This window comes from Echinops telfairi, unplaced genomic scaffold, assembly GCF_000313985.2.
Source record: "Echinops telfairi isolate 266 unplaced genomic scaffold, ASM31398v2 ScPeMD7_1713;HRSCAF=2227, whole genome shotgun sequence".
NCBI classification, from domain to species: Eukaryota; Metazoa; Chordata; class Mammalia; order Afrosoricida; family Tenrecidae; genus Echinops; species Echinops telfairi.
This window is the reverse complement of record NW_022105611.1, coordinates 5,019,703-5,045,322: the sequence shown is the minus strand read 5'-3', so window position 1 is coordinate 5,045,322 and position 25,620 is coordinate 5,019,703. Positions and strand designations below refer to the sequence as shown.

At 38.9% G+C, this 25,620-nt stretch overlaps 1 protein-coding gene across 1 annotated transcript in view; it reads right to left on the bottom strand.

The window, feature by feature from the left end:
- The window catches only part of GRM5 (glutamate metabotropic receptor 5), a 492,030-nt gene that overhangs the window by 100,560 nt on the left and 365,850 nt on the right, over positions 1-25,620 (bottom strand). The window contains exons 5-7 of the mRNA XM_004708891.2: positions 23,034-23,280; positions 16,393-16,561; positions 5,465-5,591 (exon numbers count right to left, since the gene is read on the bottom strand). Coding sequence (XP_004708948.1) covers positions 5,465-5,591; positions 16,393-16,561; positions 23,034-23,280 — 543 coding nt within the window. The remainder of the gene's footprint in view (positions 1-5,464; positions 5,592-16,392; positions 16,562-23,033; positions 23,281-25,620) is intronic.

Below are 25,620 nucleotides of genomic sequence, written 5' to 3'. Positions count from 1 at the left end.
ATTACAAAGATCTACATATAACCTCCTCCCTGGGGCATGGACAACAGAAAAGTGGGTGAGTAGACGCCAGACAGTGTAAGATATGACAAAATAATAATAATTTGTAAATGATCAAGGGTTCATGAGGGAGGGGGGAGAGGGAGGTAGAAAAATGAGGGACTGATATCAAGTGCTCAAGTAGAAACCTAATGTTTTGAGAATGATGATGGCAACAAATGTACAAATGTGCTTGACACAATGAATGTATGTATAGATTGTGATAAAAGTTTAAAAAACCAAATTTCCCTTCTTAAAATTAGAGTGTAATTTATACACTATTAAAAAATTCAAATATACTATTAAAAAAAAGAAAGCAGTGATGAAGCACATCGCTGCATGGCAAGAACTGGAGGAAATTATGCTAAGCAAAGTAAGCCAATCACTAAAGGACAAGTACACTTCATTAAATAAAAATATCAACACACGAAACTATTGTTTCTGAACATATCTTCTCTGCAAGTCTCTATATTTCCGAAGATGTTTTCATCTCTCCAACTCTTCCTGAAGAACTCTGGGCTCTTTGCTCCATTGTCAAAACCGCAGTCCAGGCACGCTCAGCAGACTCGGGCTGTGTTCCTTTTCAATGTTCTTCGCATTGAGGAGAAAGAGGGCTGAAGGGTAAGATCAGGCACCAGGATGCATGGGGCAAGGTTTCCTAATACACACCCCATAGATCAGTCCTTTCTACCCTCGAAGCACAAGCAGGTGCATTGTTGTGTTGGGGGGAAAATGTCCATAAGGCACTTTCATGGCCTTATTTTTGCCCAGGCAATTTTCAATTTCTTACATTTTCTATATAATAACCCTCTGTGATAATCCTGTTCCCTTTGAGTAACCTACTAAGACTACTCTTTTGGAATAAAAGCACACACACACACACACACATACACACACACACACAGACAAATCCCAAAACACCATCACCATAACCTACTGAGTTAACTGCTCTTTCTTCATTTCATATTTGAGCTCTTCTGAAACTTCCTTAAAATGCATGATTCATCTGGAAAATGCTGCCTTGTATGGGGAACATTCCTGTAAGTTTCTTAGAAAGCTTCAGTGATTTGAAAAGACTGCCAATGGAGTTGCTGTTAAAAAACTGATACTGGCCCCGACCTCAAAAGAGTTATTTTGCATGACCCCGAAGGTGTTGTTTTTGGAAAGGCACTCCAAACTACACTAAAAGAACTATTTTGCAGGCATTCACTGCATGCAGAGATATTTTCTAATATGCTTTGTTTGGGACGTTGGTGTCATGATTGTTAAGTGCTATTGAGGTGGTTGCGACCCATGGTGACGCCATGTACACTGGAAGGAAAAACTGCCCAGTCCCGCACCATCCTTATGATTGTTCCTGAGCTGCAGCCCATGGTTACAGACACTGTGTCAGTCAATTTTTTTTAATAAACCCATATACATATTAATTGAAACCCTAGTAGCCATATTTTACCTACCACAACGTAACTGAGAGCATACATTATTTCCCTTTTGCATGTGATTGCTTTACTTTGGAAATATTCTAAATAAGTCACTAGATAAAACCTTCCTAGCAGATACAGCTTAGAATGAGAAGAAGAATAAGCCAATGATAGAACCCTGGGAAAGATCACTTTTTCAGGAGATCAATGAAGCAGAAGAGATGGCAAAAATCTAAGCAATGTACATGGAAACCAGAGAAACCGCTGCCATGTTTTGGATGGTAGTAGAGAAAACTTCAAGAGAGTGTCAGCCTTAACAGTATTACCTTGTAATCAAGCGGCCATCAAGCTCAGAAGCAACAAAGCCCACATGGAAGAAGCACACCAGCCTATGCAACCACGAGGTGTCGACGGGATCAGGTGTAAGGCATCATCAGAACAAAAAATCTTACCATAGTGAATGATGGGGGGAGTGCAGAGTGGAGATCCAAAGCCCATTAGTAGGCCACTGGAGATCCCCTTGCAGAGGGGTCTCGGGGAGGAGACGAGCCAGTCAGGGTGCGATGTAACAACGATGAGAAATACAACTTTCCTCTAGTTCCTAAATGTTTCCTCCCCGCTCCCACTACCATGACTCGAATTCGACCTTGCAAGGCTGGCTAGACCAGAGGATGTACACTGGTACAGATAGGAACTGGAAACACAGGGAATCCAGGGCAGATGAGCCCTACAGGACCAGTGGTGTGAGTCGTGAAACAGCGAGGGTAAAGGGAGAATGGGTAGGAAAGAGGGAACCGATTACAAGGAACTGTGTGTGACCTCCTCCCTGGGGGACAGACAACCGAAAAGTGGGGGAAGGGAGATGTCGGACAGGGCAAGATATGTGTAAGATATGACAAAATACCAATTTATAAACTATCAAGGGCTCATGAGGGAGGGAGAAGCGGGGAGGGAGGGGAAAAATGAGGACCTAATGCCGGGGGCTTAAGTGGAGAGAAAATGTTTTGAGAATGATGTACAAATGCGCTTTACACAATTGATGTGTGTATGGATTGCGATAACAGTTGTATGAGCCCCTAATAAAATGTTTAAAAAAAAAAAGTATTACCTTGAGCCAAAAGATTTATTACATTTTATTCACTAGTAGTCATTAGGTTTGGCAATATGGTGGTCACTGGTATCTTTTGTTCTGGTAAATCACATGTGAATAATTAAAAATAAAAATGTATTGATTATCCACTCAAAATTTTTGATTTAGACAAAGGATGAATGGAATTAACAAACGGAGGATTTGTCTTTAAACAATAGAGGAAAATCTCCGAGAGAAGAGGGAAGAATCAAGGATGTATATTCCTTTAACACTAGGCAGAAATAACTCGTTCATCAGTCTTTCATATGTACGGTCTTAATAATTCCCAAACAGCTTTCTAATAGGAACCTCTTTCTTACAGAATCATTTCTTATAGAATAAATCTTCATTTACTTCTTTTTAAAAGTGAGCTCCAGTTGATGTCTCGAAATCTTTACATGTTCTACAGAGTTTGGAATTCTTTCCTCTATGTTTTCAGACTATTATGTTAATTCCTTACTTATCATACTTGGTACACTGGTATATATTTAGGAATCCTGGTGATGTAGTGGTTATGTGTTGGGCTGCGATCTGCATGGTTTGCAGTTCAAAACCTCCAGAAGCTCCAGGGGAGAAAGACTTGGCTTTCTATTCTGGTAAAGAGTTACAGTCCAGGAAACCCACAGAGAGGTCGCTATGAATCAACATTGACTCAATGGCAGTGTTTGTATTTTTGGTTATATATTCATGTGTTTCTGCTTCTCCTTGATTATGAATTTCTTGGAAACTTATAATTTTTATATTTCTAGATCATTTAAAAATATCTGATGCAAAGTAATTTCTTAATTTTTAAAATGAATCATTCTATACTTAAGATTCTCAAAGATGTCGCAAACTGATTATGCCTAAAACGAAATTTTTGATCTTTATTAAAGAATGTACTTAATTCTCTAGTCTTCAAAGCAAAAAAATTGGCAGCCTTCCTTTAACACCTTCCACATCCAATTCATCTCAATGTCTGTTAATTCTACCTCAAAGCATATTTGGCATATTCTAATCCGCAAGGCAGAAATCACCCACCTACCTTCTTACTTCTGTCTCTCCTTCTATAATCCACATTCTCCCTCATAGCTGCTGGGATATTCTTAAAATATACACCCATTCATGATTTTATCCGGCTGAAATCCTTGCCATTGTCTCTCATTGCACTTACAAAAAAGACAATCAAATCCTCAAAATGTTCAACATTGCTATGATCGACCCCTGCTACCTTTTTATCCCGTCTGATACATTTTCCCCATTTGTTTACCATAAACTAGACACGTGCTTTTCCCCGAATCAGACATACACTTTTTACCATAGTTTTGCTAGCCACATCTATTTTTCCTTCAGATCTCAGCTACCTTTTTCTTTGGAGAACTCTTCTTTCACCATAGATTTAAATTATGTTTTCCTTAATGTTTTTATTAAAACAAACACACAAACTCCCAGTGTCTTTGTTCATATAACTTCACTCAGCTTGTTAATATGTCTGTGTTTAATGTTTCTTTCTCCACCAGATAATAAGCTGTGATAATAACTGTGATCGGGCGACCCAAGTACATAAGAAGCATATCTACTTTTTCGCTTTAATTCCTTAACACCTCTAATAAGGCAAAAGGGATCTATGTTGCCCCAAGGAAAGAGCAGATCATTCGCATTATGAACAGTAATGTCTTATAAAACAAAGAATATAAATTTAAAACCTGTATATTAGCTTGCAATGTGCTTAGCCATGCACAAAAGAATCCAGGATGAAATTGGAAAAAAATATGTCAAGAATTTATAGGAAGGAAAATATTGGTTATAATGCTACTCACTGTTCCTCAGAAAACAAATCATATTTTTTTCTTTCTACTTGACATATGACTATGTATGTTGGAGTTGATTTATTCAACAAAATTTACTGAAGGTTTTGCTTCAACACCGAGTTGCCTCTTGGGAGGCCAAGATGACTAAGGCACCAGAAAGCTCGGTAGCCAGTGTGGAAAACAAAACACTGGGGTACACAATTACTTCAGAGTTTTGTTTTTAAGAAAAAATGTTTTCTACATAATGACAACCACTAAAACAAAGCTGTTAAGACTAGGCGTTGGGGAATAATTTATTACAGCTTTTAATGCAGACCATCATTGTCGGGCTAGCATCTGACATTGATGACTGAAGACTTTTGTGCCAGATCCATCTGCATTTGTCCAGATATTCAAAAACGACTAGACTTTTAGCATATCACATAGCTGCCTTCTGCCCGCAATGATTTGTCCAACTTTATCTGCAAATGCCTCCCTGTGACTTCCCTTCTCCGGCTTTTCAATTCATAACTGTGTTCTCTTTTATATGTTAATAATATATTTACCTTTCAAGCTTTGCTTATTCAGCCATGAGTTCTTTTAAAATAACAGTAACATCTTCAGTTGTAAGGCGGATGCCAGAAATCTTCTGTTTTACACTGTATCTCCCCACCCTGCACCCCTAAAGGACAAAGCTTGTCCTGTGACAACATGACTTAAAAAGTCTTATTGGTTAGAGGTTAATGGTTTAGACAGAAACATCTAGACCAATTTCTACCCCAGTGTCTACTTTTGCTCTTGCGTATGTCATAACAATTTCCATTTCTTCAGAACGAATACACTTTAGTTTGGCACTTCCAATGGTACACTTGGCTTGACTCTGCTAAGGAATATTCTGGGATGTGCTTGGGGATAGACTGACAGTTTCTGCTCTAGTTTGATTAATGTATAGGAAGCTCACCCCAGAGATCAAAACATTTACTTTGCTACATTAACAGCATCATACAAGTGAGAAAATACTTCAAGATGTGACCCTCTCTTCCCATGGTCTGCCTTTATTTAGTTTACTTTTGAGCAGTGTTAGTATGATGGCAAGGTGATACACTCACCTGTAAGGTCATCAGTGGGCCAGGACCCCAGCTGGCAAGCCTTGCAGGTGTACTCATCAAAGACATATTCATTCTCTTTACAAGGCGTACAGGTCCAGCAACAGCTGACTTCTCCCTTCCGGATCACCTAAAGCAAACATTCAAAATGGTATTTATTGGGTTTGCATAGGGAAAAGCACAGAAGCAATGTACCCAAATATACTGCTTCCACAGTACAGAAAATACATTATTTCAAATATTATTAGATAAGCAGTAACAGTATTGATATCTTTAGCTTATAGTTAGAAAGAACAATAACTAAAGATGAGTTTAATGAGTCAATCCAATGCCATAAAATTGCTAGATAAGAGGACCAAGTGAAGGTATTTCGATAGCTTGCCATGTTATTGTATGTTATAGAGTAGATCCTGTCTCAGGGTGACTCGACAAGACAGAATAGAACTGCTTTTAGGATTTCCAAGGCTGTCGTCTTTCACAGAACAGATCTCCAGGGCTCTGTTGCTGTACAGCCATTGCACGGTTCAAGCTCTCACCGTTTGGTTAGCATCTGAACACTTAACCACTGTGCCACCAGTGCCACATTGAGAGCTCTGCATGTAGTTAAGTCTCTCTCTCTCCATTTATTTATTTGTATAAGCATACACTTGCAGTTGTGTACAAAATTCCCACAGGGTCTTTTGCCTCTTGGAAGTCAAGAACTTTTGATCCAGAATTACCTTGAATGTAGATGCATAATGGTAATAATGGATACAAGGGGATACAGGAGAGGCTAGCAGGGAAGGGGAAGGGGATTTGGAGAGTAAATAATGAAGGCAGGAGAGGGTAGGGAGCACTACAATGTATTGAGATTCAATAACTCATATTAAAGATGATTTAACCATGGGGGGTGGATGCTCTAAAATTGAAGTGGGGGTGACTGTAAAATTGTCCTTGATATGACTGAATGATTGAAATATATGATATGTAAATTATGTGCCAATAAAACTGTTGGACAAAAAGAATTACCTTGACTTTCCACTATGAGTTGAATAACTGTGAGGAAAAAGCACTGCATATCTCTCAATGTTCAAAATAAATCTATCCATATTAATGAAAAATAATTAAGAATTATTAGGTAGAAAAGTAGAAGTTTCAGTTAGAGGCAGAAAATGAAAACATTTTGGAGGTACATTTTTTGTCCTTGATGCTACTAAAAATATGGCTAAAAAAATTCAGCCCATTCCTTCCTATTTTCGTAGCTTTGTTTTCTTTAGGATGAAGGTGGATACAGTTATTGAGATAATAATCCACTTCTTTATATATTTGATTTTTAAAGCAATGAGAAATAATTGAAATGATTTAACAGTTGAGAGAGTCCCAGATGTTATTCTTTAGAAATGAATATGCCTCCCTCTTTTTCCCACTAGTGGTGCATGAATATCCTCTGTGGAATAGAGACAGCATTCATTAAACAAGGTTAGAAATAATTAAAACTGTGATTAATAATGAGCAATAAGCTGACACAGAAATGATTATACTTTATATTCCTTGTCTTATATGCAACTCTATTACAGGCCTTTGATAATAATGACATTTCTATATATCTCTCTATATACATACAACGTCCATTGTAAGCTGCCACATCTTTCTTAAATGTGTATTATCCCTTGTATTGGCTCTGGGATCTACAAAAGTACATGTAGGGAGTGAAGGAAAAATAGCCTGGATAATCTTTTATCTACAATTAGCAGAGAGTTGGATAAAATTGCTAATTATATCCATCTATAAACAGCTCTGGAAGACTTGGGGTAAGTGTTGGGCTGATAACCACAAGGTTGGTGGTTCAAACCCACCAACCACATCATAGGAGGAAGATGAAGTTTTCTGCTCCTATAAAGATTTATAGTCGTGGAAGTGCAGAAGATCAGTCCGACTCTGTTTTATAGTGCCACTAAGAGTAAGCGTTTAATGTGCTTGCATTCAGTATTGCTCCTGATAGGGTGGGTCTCTTGCTGTCATGATGCAGTGGACATGTGTGTAGGTGTGTGTTGGGTTATTGGTTTCTCTGTTCTTCATACATTTCTGTTCTGTGCTCCTTTTCCCTTGTCGAGTTTCTTGTTCCTTTTTCTTTGCAGTGACTTAATGTTTGTTATAGTTTTGTGCTTTTCGTCTTTTTATTTATTTTGATGACGTTTTTCATTTTCTTTGAGGTCTCCTTGGTATATATTGTTTAATTATCAAATTTATAGAAGCCTGTTTTTCCCTTGTGAACTACATTGTCTTCCTTTCCCTTTGAATGTTTTGTATTTAAGTTCCCCCTCTATTTTCTTTGTATTTGTCTTCATTATGGATTGATATCTCTGGTTCTCTATCAGAGAACGCCTTGTGCGTTTTTTGTTTGCTTATTTTGTTTTTTTTGCATGCAAATTTATGTGGATGGATTTCTGAGTGGTGATGTTGGCTGACTACTTATCCAAAAGGCTCTCCCTAGTATTTTTTTGTAGAACTGGTCTTGTGTTTACATATTCCTTTAATGTCGCCTTGCCTGAAAATACCCTATTTCCCCCTCATATTTGAGGGACCATTTTGCTGAATATAAAATTCTTGGTTGGTAATTATTTTTTTCTTATGCGGCTTTTTATGTGCTGATTCCATTGTGGAGCCCTGGTGATGTCCTACTTACACATCAGGCTGCCATCCACATGGTTAGTAGTTGTAAACCACCATCAACTCTTCTGGAGAAAGACGGGGTTTCTACTCCTGTAAATGGTTACAGTCTCAGAAACCCACAAGGAGTTGCTATGAGTCAGCACTGACTCGAAGGCAGTGAGTTTGGTTTTGATTTTAATTTGGTTTAATTTTAGAGGGGCAGTGAAAAAGAGGAAAGCCTTCAAAGAGATGTATTGACACTGTGGCTGAACTGGTGGACTCAAGCATAAGAATCATGCTGAGAATGGCCCAGGATCGGGCAGGGTTTCATTCTCTTGTGCATGCTGTCACTACGGTTGAGAACCAAGTTGATGGCACCTAATAACAGCAACACCAATAACAACAATTGTCTTCTTGCCTCCAGGGTTTCTGCTGAAAAATCTAAGCTTATTCTTATTAGTCTTCCTTTGTAGGTAACTGTTCTTTTTTTTTTTTTTTAAACCTAAATCAGGTAAATAAGGTAAAGGAGAATCAGGATTCTCTCCTGGTCCTTGATATTGGAAAGTTTTATTGTGGTATATTGTGATGATTTTCTTTTGCGGTCTATTGAATTCATTAGACAACAGTTGATTTGGGCTTTTTCTATCTAAATTAGTCTCCTTATTTGTAATTTGTTGTTATTGTGTGACAGTGAGTATATTCTGACTTATAGCACAACTGTAGTACAGAATAGAACTGCCCTATAAGGTTCCCTAGGTGCAACTTTTATGGAAGCAGAACACCAGGCATTGCATCATTGTTGGGTTCTAACAGCAGTCTTTTGGCTTGCAGTCAAGGGAGTGACTGATACCACAGATACTACCACTTATTTACCATTTAGCGTATACCACACATTGTTGTCTCATTACAATACTAGAACAACTGAGAGATCAAATAATGTTGGTATACTTCAAGTTACATGGTGAATTGAGCCTTATTGCCATATGTAGAGAGCATCTATTATATATTTACAATGCAGGAAGATGAGTCCTGCATGGGGATAAAGAGACAACTGGGTTCTAGCATTTGGACTGTCTAAAATAGTCCTCAATTTATCACAAGTTTCAAAGTTATTATAAAATGACAATGATAACAATACTGCAAAACAGTTCACTGCCACTGAGTTGCTTTTGACTCATAGTCACTCTATTTTGGGGTTCAGAGATGATAAATCTTTAAGGAAGCAAACAGCCTTATCTTTTACCTACAGAGGAGCGGGCAAATTTGAATCATTGACCTTGGGGTTGGCAACCCAACTGATAATAATAGTTACTATAAACTGGAAACAACAATAATAACTACCTTATAAGGTTTCCTAAGGATTAAATAAAGTACAACCACAATTTTAAAACTGTAAACTTTCTATAAATGTAACGTATTTCTAAGTAATGTGTTCATAAAATAATTCTATACATAAATTAAGAATTTAATTTCAATATCATTTCAGCCATACTTGGTAAAGTCATTCTAAAACAATCACTAAACTTTGTAAAGGAAGAAGCTATATTTTAAATACTACAGGGTTCTTTTTCTAGGACCTTATTGGGGTCTGCAAAGCAAAAGTAGTTGCATATTTTGTCTCTAGAAACATGATAGATTTCTACCTTCCAAATCTGCATTGGTTTGTGAATTTGTTTTTTACCAAAATAAGTTCATGCCCCTTTCCAAGGATAATTCAAATATTATAGTCTCTTTTTGAATCAATAGTGACAACTTAATATGCTCTCTTCTGATCATTCAGAATTGATTTGTTTCACATTCATGTTGAATACCACAGCTCTTGACTATTGTTTTCATGGTAATCCCCATTCTTTTTTAACACCTGAAATTCTGGTGCTTTTTTGTAATAACAAGTAAAGCATGTTTAACCTTTGCTAGTCTAAATACTTTCTTGCATATGTGATTTGCAGATTTCTAAACAATGATATGAAATTTTGTTAATAGAGTTGCTCAGTAACAACCTTAACCATGATAAGGAAGTTCAGTTAATTGTGTTTTAAATACACTGGAAATGAGATTTAGCTGGGAAGATAGAATTTGGGATTAAATGTAAATATTAAATAAACTTTGTTAGAACTCAAAACCAAACCCAAACACTGCCATTGCATCTATCTTAATTCATAATGACCATATGGCTAGGAGGTGTACTTCCAACCTCAAGGTCAGCAATTCAAAACCACCAGCTGTTCCATGGAAGAAAGATGAAGCCTTCTCCTTCAGTAAAGAGTTACAGCCCCAGAAACCCATAAGCAGCAGGTCTACCCTATTCTACAGGGCCATTATGAGTTAATAAAATGACCCGGAATTAAAACTATGATCATCGTGAATTAAATTATTACATTGAGATAGAAAAGCATATATAGAAAGCACTTAAGATAACCATTGGAATATTGAAATTAGAAGTTCAAACTCTGTTGCAAAAAGGAGTTTGACCAGCGTTTCAATTAAACTAATTTCACCTAGGCAGCAGGTTAGATTTGGCTCACATTTGCCAAAACTTGCTGTATACCATGACAAGATACTACTTCATTGTTGTATTACATAATTTCATGTCCACTTGAAGATACAAGAGTGTTGGGGTAGAATCTAGTCAATCAGGTCACAAGCATAAGCAAAAATTCAGACGGTTATTTATTAACTACTAAAGTATTTCAGAGTGTGTCTGCCTGCCTGCACCCCCCCCATCATCCGCCTTCCCCCACCCAGAACACTCCCTGCACATACACACCAGCCATGGCCCATTATGAGACCTCTTTGTGGGTGTCACCTCCTCATAAGGATGGTCCTGCGAACCTCCCTTCTCTCTCTGCCTTCACCTTCCTGCTGTGACTTGAGTTAGACTGGGCTGGGATGTTTTCTTGATATATAATTACTCCTTGTTATAAAGCTGTTTCTTACACATATATAAGTATCTCTGGATTTGTTTCTCTAGTCAATCTGGCCTAACACATTGTGGTGCCTTGAGAATGGGGTACTCGAAAAAAAAACAAAGATGTAGAGTGGATGATTGTCGGTTTTCTTTGGTTAGTCAGAGGTCAGATATGGCCACACTGTTTATTCAATTGTTTCCTGGAGAAGACATGGGAAATTAAAGTTTTGATTCATTCCTTTGGTTGTTTTCTTTGCTCATTCCTGTCTGAAATGGTGAAAATGAATGTGATAGGTGTAATTTTGAGCCCATGGGGTGAATTACACTTTGAACTTCTCCACTGAGACCATGCTACTTAGTCAGAATGGCTGACCAAAGGCATGACCCTGTGTTGATGCAGCCAGAGGCCTAAGGCCATATTGCATATGAATGGGATAGTTTAGATAGGATTGAATTTGATTATATTAAGAATGTGTTTTGGATCTGGCTGTACTAGGATTATATTGACTTCTAACTTTTGTAATTGATATAAGGTGTGATACAAATGATTATTTGGAAGTATGAAAACAGAGCCCATTGCCTTCAGTCATTAAATTGGATCTCTAAATGGGCATAGGGCATGCCTGCAAAGAAGGTGCTGAAAAGATAAACCCCACCAAGTTCTTTGAGTGTCAGTACATTGCATTAGAAAAGGCTTGCTAAGAGAGCTGTTAGCAGACTGAAGGAAATAAAAAGGAATTTGGCCTTTTTGAATTTTGAACTAGTGATTTGCTCCTGAATCTGGAATAACTTGGAGCCATGAAGAAACTCTCCTCACTAGGACTGAAAGTTAAAGAGAACCTTTGGAAAGCCTGAAAAGCTCACTAGGTGACCATCTGGATCCACTTGTTGAGTGGAAGTGGGAGAAAAGCAGCAATAAAGAGACAGGCTGAGTCTGGCCACTGAAATCTGTGTACCTGGTTCACTGGAACTAGACAAGAAGATGAGAGTAGGTTAAATGGTTTAAATTTTAAAGAGTTGCGCAGAACCCGAGCCTATGGCATGACTACCCCAAGAGGGCTAGGGTTGTTGAGAATTTGTGCAGGGGCCTGTGATTGGAAGGCAAGGCAGTCAATGGGCACCCTGGTAAGTCTAAGGTAGGCGGCCCACATTGAGTTGACCAGAACCTGACCAAATGAAGATATTTTTGAACATGTGAATTAGTGCATATTGTTGCTGACTTTTATGGACAGCCTATCCTGATCTGACTTTGCTTGTGGATTCAGACAAGGTTCCAACTGGAATGTAGATTCTCCACATTAAAGAGCATGCTTGTCACCTTGGAGGACTAGACTGATAAAAATGGGAAGTATAAAACGTGGATACCCAAAATGGGTGGTGTAAAGGCATGAAGTGGCTGGCTTAACTACTTTCATGGGTGGAGAATTTATTCAAAGAATTATGTGATTATAATTCTATATAGTGTAGGTGTTCACTTAACTGCAATTGGTAGGCATAGAATATTTTTGTTTTGTTCACTTATAGAATACTAGGTTAAATATTAGATTTAAATACATTTTGAGTTTATGAATTTAGTTTTATCTTGTTAGGCCCAAATATGATTTTACTATTGTCTTTGTTTTAAAAATTATATATGGCTAAAGAGTTGTGTAAAAGTGTCAAGTTGACAAGGGCTGGTCTGTGGTAGTTACATAGCTTCATGTCAACTTGAAGATATAAAAGTGTAGGAATGGAGTCTAGCCTGCCAATCAGGTCACAGCCTGATGGTGCCTCCTTGTGGGTGTGGTCTTCTCATAAGAAGGGTCCTGGGAATCTCCCTCCCCTCTCTCTGCCTTCACCTTACTGATGCTGAGCCACATTGGGACTTGCCAGAGCCCTGGAGATAAGTCCAACTGCCTTTGGATACAGGGGACTTTGTACCCACTGTCCTGTGATATCCCTGCATTCTGCATCATTGCACGTGGCTTTGTGAGTCTGAAGAGGGAATTATGGACTAGGATAAAACTTGTGGATTGAGTTGGACTGGGCTGGGATATTTTCTTGATATACAATTATTCCTTGATATAAAGCTGTTTCTTACACATATATGAGAGTCTCTGGATTTGTTTCTTTACTCAACTCAGCCTAACACATCCATCCACTATCAAGATTGAGGGAAACTAATTAACTTCCTGCAATATGCAGATAATACAACTTTGGTGAAAGTAAATAAGAGATGAAGTACTTACAAATGAAGACCAAAGCTTTTGTATGAATTACACCTCAACAAAAAGAAAACTGAAGTGATCAGAATTGGAATTATAAACAACATCTTGATAATGGACATAAAATTGAAGTTTTCAAAGACTTCCTTTTATTTGTATTCATAATTAAAATCCAGGTAAGGGACATCCAAGAAATCAAGTGGCATATTGCATTGGGCAAATCTGTTACAAAAAGCCTCTTTACAGTGTTAAAGAACTGTGGTAGTTACATAATCTGATGTCAATTTGGCCTATCAATCATTGTATAGCCAATGAAGGCTCTGTGTGGGCAGGACCTTCTCCTGAGAATTCTGGGAACTCTGGTATTTTCCTTCTTAGAGGAGGGAGACACACTCTCTTGGCTCACTCCCTCTCTTGGCTCAGACACTATACTGACAATACACAAGGTAGTACACTGGTATAGCCTGTGACTTCTCGAGCCTGAGAAGGTGCATGGAGACCCCTGCCAGCGTTGAGATACTTACAACACCACTGGATCCACAAAACTTCCAACCCTCTGGCCTGTAATCTTCCTGAATTCAGTGTCACTGAATGTGTTTTGTGTGTCTGAAGAGGACTTTAGAGATTGGTATCAGACATATGGACTAATATTGGACTCATGAACTTGATCTGGGCTGGGGTGTTTTCTCAATATTCAATTGCTCTTTTTTATAGTGTCTTTGAATTTGTTTCTCTAGTTTACCCAGGCTACTACAAGATCAAAGGTGTTATTTTGGGAACTAAGGTTCATCTGACCCAAACCATTATATTTTCAATTGCCTCACATGTATGCAAAGGCTGGACAATGAATAAGGAAGACCCGAGAGAAACTGATGCCTTTGCATTATACCACTGGTGAAGAATATTAAAAATATCATGGAATTCCAGAAGAGTGAACAAATTTGTGTTGGAAGAAGTACAAACAGAATGCTCCTAACAAGGGAGGGTGGTAAAACTGTGTTTCATGTTCTGTGGACCTGGTATTAGGAGGGTTTAGATTTTGGAGAAAGGATATCATACTTGTCAAAGTAGAGGATCAGCAAACAGTTGAAGACTGTTTTCTATTGCCATCATGGATTAGCAGAATTGACTTAGCAATGATTGTGAGAATAGTGCAGGGCCAGAACCTGGACATGTTGAGCTCTGTTGTTTGTAGGGTTGCAATGAATCAAAACCAACTCCACAGAATGTAACAAAAAATGACAATAATCTACCAAGCCATTTACCAGATATCAAATTTATTCTTATCTACTTTCTTTCTTCCTTTTGTGTTTATCCTTTCCAAAACTTCAGAACCATTCTGTAGGCCATGACTTTCAGTAATAAAATATTTCACTTGCAACATTAATGTATTGTAAACAAGGAGGATGTGAGGTTGACAGAAAAGGTAAGACCAAATTTTCCAAGTATATACCCTGCTTGGAATGTGGTACTATTGAACTCCAATACTCACCTGTCAAATGCCATTTTGATCTAATCTTTTTTATTCTTCTATGACATAATGCCCCCAAACCATCTTCCCCTTTTTATTTTCTATAAATGTGGGCTGGTCTTAATGAACCTAAAAATAGCCTTTCATTATGGTCATCTTTCTAAACTATGACTGGCTTTTCACCACACACTTTTCCCTGCTTAATTTCCATTCAACTGGGCAGGGTTTTGTTTTTTTTTCCCAGAAGGCTCTGGATAAAGGGCTAACCCACGAATCCCATGTTTTTGTTTGTATTTTTTCCCAACCTTCCGCTTTTATGACCTCTGTCTTTCACTGAGCACCGTCCTATGTATCTGTGCTTTCTCTGACTCCATTTCTCTGTTTCTATTTTCACTTCTTTTGCAGTTCCAAAGTAGATATTCTTCAGCACCTGTTCTCAGTCCACATTTAGTTTCTCTATACTTTTAAATTCTGTGGGTATGTTAATGGTAACAGCTTTGACTTTAATTAATTGCTAATTTTATATCTTCAATCTTATTTCTCATTGTTTTCCATCTCAACAGTTTCTTTCACTTGCTAGATAGCTCAAAACCAACTTGCCCTCAAGCCAAGCTGTTGCCTTTTATTCTAAATGCTTTAGTCATCCCTGCCCCACTCCTTGTATCTAATATGGGATTGAAGTTGACAGTCTTGGACTTTCCTCTTACTGCCACCTCCACCCTCTTCTCCAAATTACGTATCCAACCAATAGCTAGAACTCAGTAAGTATACTTCTATAATTTCCTCCTATATGTTTGCCCAGCACCTAAACACTCCTGCTCTTTCCTAATCCAAGCCCCTTGTTACCATTATCAGTGTCTTCGTAACCTGTTTATTCTTTCTTTAGCCATGGTCCATAACATCACACATTAATCTCCAATAACCACAACCCAATTTATGGTTCAAATGATTCCCAGTTCCTGTTTAATGAAACTTAAGTAAAGGCAATTTATTGTGATTCATGAAACTCTGGCTTCAACCTATCATTTCACATTTTTTTCTTTTATAATAACCATTTAGAGTCATGCACCCTAGATTGCTCATTGTTATCATAAAAGTCTTTACTTGATCAACTCCCTACCTCCTAACACTATTCCCTCTATAGTAATGATCTTTCTCCCATGTCTCACTTTGAAATCCCTTCACTTGTCATGGTTCAACTTCTCATAGTTGATTCAGAATAAATCCCTTTCTGATGTCTGAACTTCACATCACGAAGTTCCTTAAGACGAAGTCCTCACATTTTGCATGACACTGCTCACCTGTACCGTGACATTTCCCACATCTTGACTGCCTGACAGTAAAAGGTTTCTAACTTTCTCCCAAAGCTGATATCAACCATCACATGAATAGGACTTTGATAAATATTTGGTCAATTACTTAGAAATTAATGTGTCTTCCAACTGTTAATTATTTTCCGGAACCAACATCTTCAAAGAGTTACAGTGGGAGAAAGTGTGGCCAAATGTGAGTTGCCAATTACTTCAGCCAATCCAGGTACTCCTACTAGTATGGATTGTGCTCTAGAAAGCATAAGGAGCTAATGAGAATAAAAACACAATTTCTGATTTTAGAATCTTACAATATAACATTTAAAACAAGCATCCAGATGTTTAAAAACAGCCAAGTGAACTTTAGAATTCAAAGCAAAAATGAAAGAACTAGGGCTCCATGTTACCTTAATCTGGCCTTTCTCACATGGCTCACTGCATACAGATCTGATGATGCTGTTTTTCTTGGACCACACCTCATCATCATCCATCTTTAATTCCCCATTGTCCCAGCTCCCCACGTTGATGTAATCAAAATAATCTTTTCCCATTTCCTTGAAATTCATGATTTCATACCTTAGAAATAAGAAAATAATAAAGATTCAGTGAGGATCAAGCAATCATTTTATTACACATAAAAAAAGCCCTTGCTGCCATATTAGCATCACGGAAATGCCCCATGATTGTACACCACTCAGAACCACAGCATTTCTGCCTCTTCCCTTTTTCTTTAGAGATCATTTTTCACTTCCAGTCTTAAACCTGAAATAGAAACTAATCCCTATGAGAAAGTGCCTTGACCTTAGCAGGCTGGAAGGCAGTTTTGAAAGAACGTCAAGCAGATTGAACGAGAACTATTGTTAGGTTTCTGAAAAAGATGAACTGCCTTTTGTCTTCACTTACATCAACTGGTAAAACTTTTCTTTGCTAATCAAATGAGACATTTGGTAAATCTTTTGAACTTGGACTTCAATTTCAAGGAGGTGTGGGGATAACCATGTCTAAATTTATTGTGGAAACAGTTGCACAAGTGGTGGTTTATGAAGTGTGAAAATGTTGAAAGAGGAAAGTGCCTTGTGAGTTCTTGGCCTTTCTTAGCTATTTTTCTTAATTACTTATTTTATTTTGGCATAAATAAAATATAACAATATAATTCTCATTTTATTCAAAATTTATATGGACAATTCAGTGATACTAATAACTTTCATCATGGTGTACAATCACCATCTGCATTATCCATTTCTAATGTTTTAATCGTTTTATTAGGGGCTCATACTACTCTTATCACAATTCATACATACATCAATCATGTAAAGCACATTTGTACATTCATTGCCCTCATCATTCTCAAAGCATTTGCTCTCCACCTAAGCCCCTGGCATCAGCTCCTCACTTTTTCCCCTCCCTCCCGCTCCCCCTTCCCTCATGAACCCTCGATAATTTATAAATTATTATTTTGTCATATCTTGCCCTGTCTGATGTCTCCCTTCACCCACGGACAGCATTTCTAGTTTGTTATCAGCTTTAACAGAAACTGCACCCCCTCGGCCCTGACTTCCCCTTTCCTCTCTCATTCCAAATCGATTGTGGTTCTTGTTCATTGCTGTCAAGGCAGAGGACCGAAAGCTGCAGAAGGGAACTGCTCTGAAGGGTTTTCCATGCTGAGGACTGTGCCCCTCTCTTCTGACTGTTGGTCCACTACTCATCTTTGGTCTACACACATTGGCCTCTTCTAGCTACTTCATACAAGTTGCATCATATACTATTTCTACTGTTGTGTATGACTTGTTTCATCGACATAATGTTTACCAATTTTCACCCACATGGTAACTTGTATCAACATTTTATTTTTCTCCCTTATGACTGAGTAGTATGTATCTCCTTGTGTGTATGTACCATAGAAAGGAGCTCTGATAGTAACATGGGTCAAGCATTTGACTGCTAACTACAAGGTCAGCAGTTCAAACCAACATTCTACTTTGTGATTGTTGGCTCCCATAGAGATTTGCCCCCTCAGAAACCCTATTGACCCCTTCTCCTCTGTCCTGTTGGGTCACTAGGAGTAAACATGGACTCAAACACTTCTTTTTTGGCAGTGTTTCCTTTTCTGGTGGTGGCAGGTTGTTTTGTTTTGAATCATAGAGAGCTAGTCCATTTAACTACTGGCTATTGTGAATACTGCTGCAGTGGGTAATAGTGTGCAGGTGTCTTTGCATTCCTGATTTCGGTTCTTCTGTGTATATACCGAGGAGTGGAGTTGCTGGTTATTGTGGCAATTCTGTACTGAACTCTTTGAAGATCTGCCAAACTGTTTTCCATAGAAGCTTGTAGTAGTTCCACAAGGTCATGCCAACTTGAAGCTATAGAAGTGGAAGGGGTGGAGTTTAGCCTGTCGATAAGGTTACAGCCTGATAGTATCTCCTATTGGGCATGGCTTTCTCACGAGGAGGATCCTGGGAACTTCCTCTCTATCTCTTCCTTGACCTTCCTGTTGAGCACCACACTCAGACCTGGGCCAGCCTTGTGATGCTTCCACTTTTCACCCACTGGGCTGTGATCTTCCTGCATTTTTATCAGGTGTTTCATGTGGTTGAGTGAGTCTGAAGAGGGGCTTATGGACTAGTATCAGACTTATGGAATAGTCTTGGACTTGATCTGGACTGAGCTGGGATGTTTGCTCTATATTTAACTACTTCTTGATATAAAGCTCCCTCTTATACATATATATGAGTGTCACTGGATTTATTCCTCTGGTCAATCCGGCCTAACACAAACCTGTGCCATTTTATAATGACTCAGCAGCAAATGACGTGGGTTCTAGTCTCTCTACATTCCTACCCATTCCTTTTGTTTTCAGGGTTTTTTTTTATCACCAACACTTTCAAAGCAGTTGCCGCTGAGTCAATTTCATGTGTGTCAGAGTCGAACTTTGCTCCAATGGGTTTTCAATGCTTTTTTAAAAAAGAGATCACCATATCTTTCTTCTGAGGTATCTCTGAGTAGACTTGAAACACTAACTTTTTATTGAGCAGCTCAGTGCCTTAATAATTTGCAACATCCAGGGACTCCATTGATATTCCAGTAGGAAAAATGGAATCCTTTTGTGACTTTGATTTGCACTTCCTTAATAACTAATGATATTGAGCACCCCAAAGTGCTTATTCTTCTGTAGTGATATGTCTAGTTTGGTTCCCACCACCATTACTCCCATTTTTATTGTTTGGCTTCTAGTTGCGGTTTTATCATGGAAAGTGTATTAGATTTTTTCAAATGCAATTGAAATGGTCATGTGGTATACAGTATCTTTTCATATATTCTATGCTTGCTTGTTGTCCCCTAAGACTTGCAAATGGGCAGATAGGCTCTTACAATAAATATTTCTTTTAACTTTCTATGTTCAGGATGATGAACTTTCAGGAAATTGTTATGCATGCAGAACTCTAGCTCTTAGGTTCCAGGGACCAGATTGCCATAATCAGAACAAGGCTCTTTGAAGAAATGTTCAGAACAAAACTGATGCGAATCTACTGGGAACAGGCAGTGTACAATTTTGCCCTACTGTTTCATTTCTAATCTTTTTTTTGGGGGGTATTGTCTTTTTCAGAATAGTAACTCACTGCTAAACTGTACGGCTTATATACAATGTTTTATTTGTAGCCATTTAGTAGTAATTTTGAGCAAGGGTCTAAACTCCACTTTTAAGTAAAAAAAAAAAACCATGAATAGATGATATAAAACCCAGGCCCGCAGGTTTCCACTCTATCACATCATCCATGGACATCCTACGAAATGTCCGATGAATTGAGCTATTAGCACCCAGAACACTGATGTAATAGGAACTCATATATTGTCATTGGCTACTTCCAATGAGGCTTCTACATCTTTATAGATGACTCCTTGCGATTAAATGATCTTTGAACATTTTAGGCTGAGAGAAAGGACTGTGGTTATAAGACGTCTTCCTTTGCTACTATTGATTTAAAGAGATATTAGGGTTTCATTCTCTCCCCATTTCTAATAGTTCTTAACTCTAGTGATGTCTATATCAAACTGATAATTTTGCAGACACTGTAACAAATAGATACTGGAACTCAGGCATAAAGAGGTTAATGAGTATGAATAAGTCATAGAATATGCAAGTGGCAGAGCCATTACCTAAACCCAGTCTTTAGATTTCATTCCTTTATTCTCCACATGACTGCTTGAAATCAGCTCTATAGAGTTAAGAAATCAATTCTACATTGTTGAGAATTGTAAAAATATAAAACACTACATTTTAAAGATCATATCTCTACATCAATATATCTTTTGTTTTATATAGATTAAATGCCAAAACAGTAAAAGAATCCATTAAAAAATCAAAACTATAAAATATAGAAAATTTCATTTTAAAGGGGAAATGTTTCAAGAAAAATTAAACTTCCATCTTGCTGAAATTAATGAATCTGTACTAACTATAGTAGACACAGAAGTCTCTCTTTGGAATTAGCCCTCAGGTTTCTGGTAATTGAGTCTAATCTACAAAGAAACACAAAGATATATTATCACTAATGACTAATGCTAGGGAAATATAAAAATGCTTTAAAAACTGTTTGTTAGCATAACACTAAACGTTTAGATACAAAAGATTATCTGCAGTAGAGGCTGGGGAACTCATCGAGTCCCTTTGCTTTCAGAGATGGTATGTAAGGATGGCCTCATCAAAAGAGAAAGCAATACCATATAAGAATTAAACACATATTATAATGGCTTCCTCAATGGTTACTGATTATATAATCTACAAGATTGTGCTTTATTTTCCAAAATAAAACAGTAACGAAGCATACCCCATTTTTTAAATTACTAGGCCAGGATCCAAGTTGGACAAGTTTCAGGCAGATTAGTATGTCTTTCCGCTCACATGACATTTGAATAAGAATCTTGCCCACGTGTCCCTCTTTATTTTTCTTCCCTTATTTTCTCTCTCACTCCGTTTTTGTGTTTTGTTTCTTCTGCTCCTTCTCCCTCTGCGTGCCTATCATTTTCTGTAGTCCTCTGCTCCTGAAATATGGTTCTCATCACTGTGTGTGGATACATATATTCCATCTTCTTTAAGCTCTGTTCCTATCATATTAAAATGTGACTGAAAATTAATCATGAAAATCTTTCCTAGTAAATATGTAGAACCCTTAATTGACCTGGGACACATTTCTTCCTTTCTCTGAGACTCAATTTGTTTTGCTCCAGAACAATTAGGAGAAAGGAATAAGTATGTCCAAGGTCACTTGATGGAAGTGAGTTTTTGTTGTTTTTACCCTAATAGAGGGAGTGGACCAAGTTACACCTTTTATTTCCTTAGGGGCATCATCACCAGTAAAACCACACACTCACACCTCCATCAAAGCCATTGCTCTGTCTCTGAGAGCCAGCTCAGGAACAGGGAGGGCCTGGGGCTGCAGCAAGTGAGTCTGCATTGGGCTGTGATCTTCTCTGCTGGAGAAAGTCTGGGATTTCTACTCCTGTAAACAGTTATGGTCTCAGAAACCCGTAGGGGCTCACTGAGGGTCAGCACTGACTCCCTGGCAGTGAGTGTTGAGCTCGGACATACAGAAAATCCCAGGAGCATTGGTAGATGGGAGCGTTGAGGTCTCTCTCTGAGCTCAGGGCACCAGAGACCGTGACACACAGACTATGGAACTAGGCAGGCAGAGGAAAGGCAACCAGGAGACAGATGGGAGAAGCAGTGCTGGCACTGTAACACATGAGGCAGAAGACTAGATGTGAGCTCTCTGGTCCTCAGAGGCAGAAGCCAAGGGATCATATTGGGGGCGGGGGTGGGGGGGCTGAGGAACAAAGCTTGGATGTTGGCTGCTAAGGAAAGGTGCTGCTGTGGACCGATACTGTATCCTTCCCGTTTACTACTCTTGAATTGTGGTAACCTATGAACTCCACTAATAAAACCAAACTCACCGCCATCGAGTAGATGCCGATTCATAGTGACCACCCTGTGGGTCACTGTAACTATTTATGGGAGTAGAAAGCCCAGTCTCTCTCCCGATGAGCAGTTGCTGGTTTTCAAACTGCTGACCATGAGGATGGCAGCCCAATGTATCCCCTTTACTGTGAGTTTTATCTGTGCGCCCTCTGTGGCTAATTGCAAGGAATTAGCTAACACAACCTGGAAGTACAGTGCCGTGGGAGGAATGTTTGATGTCAGACTAGGTCCAGTAAGGAAGGATGGAGGGAGAAGGTTTGTCTGACTCTGGCCTCGTGGCCATAGGGAAGTCAAAGAAGTCAGAACTCACCTTGCCCTGGTCCCCACCCCAGGCTGTTCAATTGCCAACATAAGATGTGCTGGAGTAGCACAGCGTTTTACAGTGAGGGACCAGGGGACCGACTGTTCTGATAGAACTGCAGACTGAGATCTAGCCCTGCTAAACCTAGGATATTTTTTCCATGACATCACGATGTCATACTGTTTGTCCTGTAGGAATCTGTACTATGAGTTTTATAGGAACACTGGTAGGTTTAAAGTTGACTGAAAATTATCAGTAAATTCATTTTTCTCAGGTTCTTCTCTATAAATAATGAAAACGCTTCAGCTGGAGGATGATTTATAACTCACTGTAGTTAGAAAATATGATTTATGACTAGTGTAAGAAGAAGAAATCATACGATAGTTACTTAACCCCTTTTCTTGGAGTAACAGAGATTGAATTGTTCTGATCACAATCATTCTGTGACCCTTGAAGGCGACTGAATAGATGGCATAAGCTGGGGAACCTGGAAGAACCACTGAGCTGGCCTGTGTTCTTTGTTGGAATCTGAGACTCCTGCTTCGAAGTCTAGGTTCCTGAGGGGTGGCAGCGATTCCCAAGTGACATTTTGGCTCTTAGCATCAATGCTGCCCCTTAACCCCATCCCCACCCCAAATTTGCTCTTCTTTCTCTCTTTGATGTCAATGTTCCCTTACACAGCTGGGTAACTACAAAGCACAGAAATGTACACATTAAGACCGAGAGTTAAGCATTGTTCACGCTCAACTGTCTACAGAAAACTATCACAATACCTTCCTGGGGAGTCTCCATTCTCATCAAATAGGATCATATCTCCAGAAACACCAGTGAAATTTGTTTTCATCAGGGAGTCCAAAAGTTTGCGTCCATCAATTGGTCTCATTGCATCGCAGAGGCCCGCGTAGCCCGGGCAGAGGGACATCTGCATGTTATGGAGTCCGTAGGCCATAGAGTAGATTGCGTTGATCACAAATCCCATTTTGGAATCTTGAACATGATGCGTTCTCAGAGTGAGAGAACCTGTTGGAAAACAAATGGAGGAGCAATGTTGAGATTTAATTGGACTGTGGCCACACTCCTGGACCTTGGATAGACAATTCTCAGATTACAAAAGTCAAATCAGTGTTGTGCTCAATAATTGTCTCTTATACGTGGGTTTCTCCATGTAGCTTTGATGAAAGACTAGGATTCCCAACAGTAGCAAAATTCATCAAACTCAGTGTATGAATATGGATATAATTCTGTGCCACAAAATTTATCCTAAGGATAGAATAATTTTCCTAATGCATTGCTCTGAAACCCCTCAGGTTAGAGGACAGTCCATGAATCCTCTGTTCTGAAATGATAAAATTCTTCTAGTCAAGCAAATGAAGGCCTCCAGGTTCTGACGTCAATTTACCTATTTAGAGTAATCCCTGGCCGTTGCCCATTGCAAAGCAGAAACCAGTCTCATTGGCAGTTCTAAAATACAGTTTAACATTTAAACTCCACTGTCATTAACTAATTCAATATTTATTGAGGGCTGAGCATACATAAAGCTGTGTTGTTGTTAATCTGGGGAAACAGACATAAAATGGACAAGAATTTGCATTTAAGAAACTTGACTAATTACAGAGAAAAATCACATGTGATGAAAGGTAAAAGGTAATACATACAGGGTTAAAACTGAAGAGGCCCAAAGGAAGAAGAGATTCCATACAAAGAGGAAGGCACGTGGGGACATTTTATTAAATACATGGCTTGATGGATTATTAATTTGACAAATGTGAACTAAGTGCCTGTTATTTCTGATTGCCTACCGCATGCTGGGAGTGAGGCGGGAGGAAGCCATGTCAAACCAAATAAACATGATTCCTGCTCTAATTCAGAGTCCAGAGGGCAGATGAGCATGTAAGTAGGCAATTAAAATGTGTGTTGATAAGTGCTGAGGCAAACTAAATTGCGAGGACACCAGATCTGGATTTGAGGAGTCATGGAAGGTGTCCCAAAAGTTCACTGAAGCTGAGCGCCGTGGCTGAGCACATCAGCTCATTGAGTGAAGATTGGGGGTAAACTGGCGGGGATGGGAAGTGGGACAGCTATGTGGGAAGGCAGTCTGCCCATTTCTTACAAAACTAAACAGAGGCTCACTAGATGGTCCAGCAATCACATTCCTAGTTATTTAGCCCTAGGTGTTGACAGCACATGCCCATATAAACCCTGCACACACATGACTTAGGCTGCTCCATTTATAAATACCCAATGTTGGAAGAACCCAAGACGCTCCTGAACGAGTGTGTGGATAAAGACACTGGGGCACATCCATCCAACAGAGAATTATTCAGCGATAAAACAAAGCGAGCTAGAAGCCAAGGAAGTACATCAAGGACACATATGTGTGCTCTAAATGGCAGGAGCTAGTCTAAGAAGGCTGCGTTCTCTATCATTCCAATTACAAAGGGGCTTCAGAACCTCCATGGAAAATAAAATGAAAAGATGACAGAATTTTTTTACCAGGAACTTTTCAAAGCCCCCTCATAGATGACATTCTGGAAAAGACCAAACTGTGGAGATAAGGAGAAATAATTGGCTTCCCAGAGTTAAAGTGGAGGAGGGAAACAGTGAGTAGGTGAAGCACAGGGGATTGTAAAGGGCAGGAAGCCTACACTGGATGTCAGTGTAATACTGAATCCAAAGCACGATGGAATTGTCAAAACCCAGAGTCCTGTGCAACACCAAGTGACTTGACATGCTTGATTCAAAATAATGTTTAAAACTAGTTCAGCAAGTGTAACAAATTACTACACCAAAGTAAGGTGTTAAAAATGATGGAACCTGGGTAGGGGCAGGAAGAGGGTACATGGGTATTCTGTCGTGTCTGTTCAGTTTTCTCTGTGAACCTAAAACTGCTCCTTTAATACACGTACCTATAGTTCTTGTTGTGTGCTGCCCCCGTGGTTTCTATTGACCAAGACCCCATAGGACAGAGTAACCTACTCCATTAGGGGTTCTAGGCTGAAATATCTACGTGAGCAGATCACCAGATCTTGTTCACTATGGAGTGGTTAGTGGGTTTGAGTTACCTACCTGTGTGTTAGCAGCTGAGCACTGTAATCATAGTAAAACCAGGAGGCCACAGACCGCGAGTGAGGGTCAGAGGGTCACAAGCAGCTAGAAGGTTCACAGATGAGAAACAACATGATGTGTGTGGGAACGTACAAGACTGTTGAAATTGCAACAGTATAGGATGGGAGATGGGAGAAATACTTAGCCCCTTTTAAAACATGTTACGATTTTGATATTTTATCACAAAAGCATCAACCTCATTGAATTGTTTCAGCTAGGGAGGTCATCATCAGAGTGGATGTAGCAGGAAGAGAT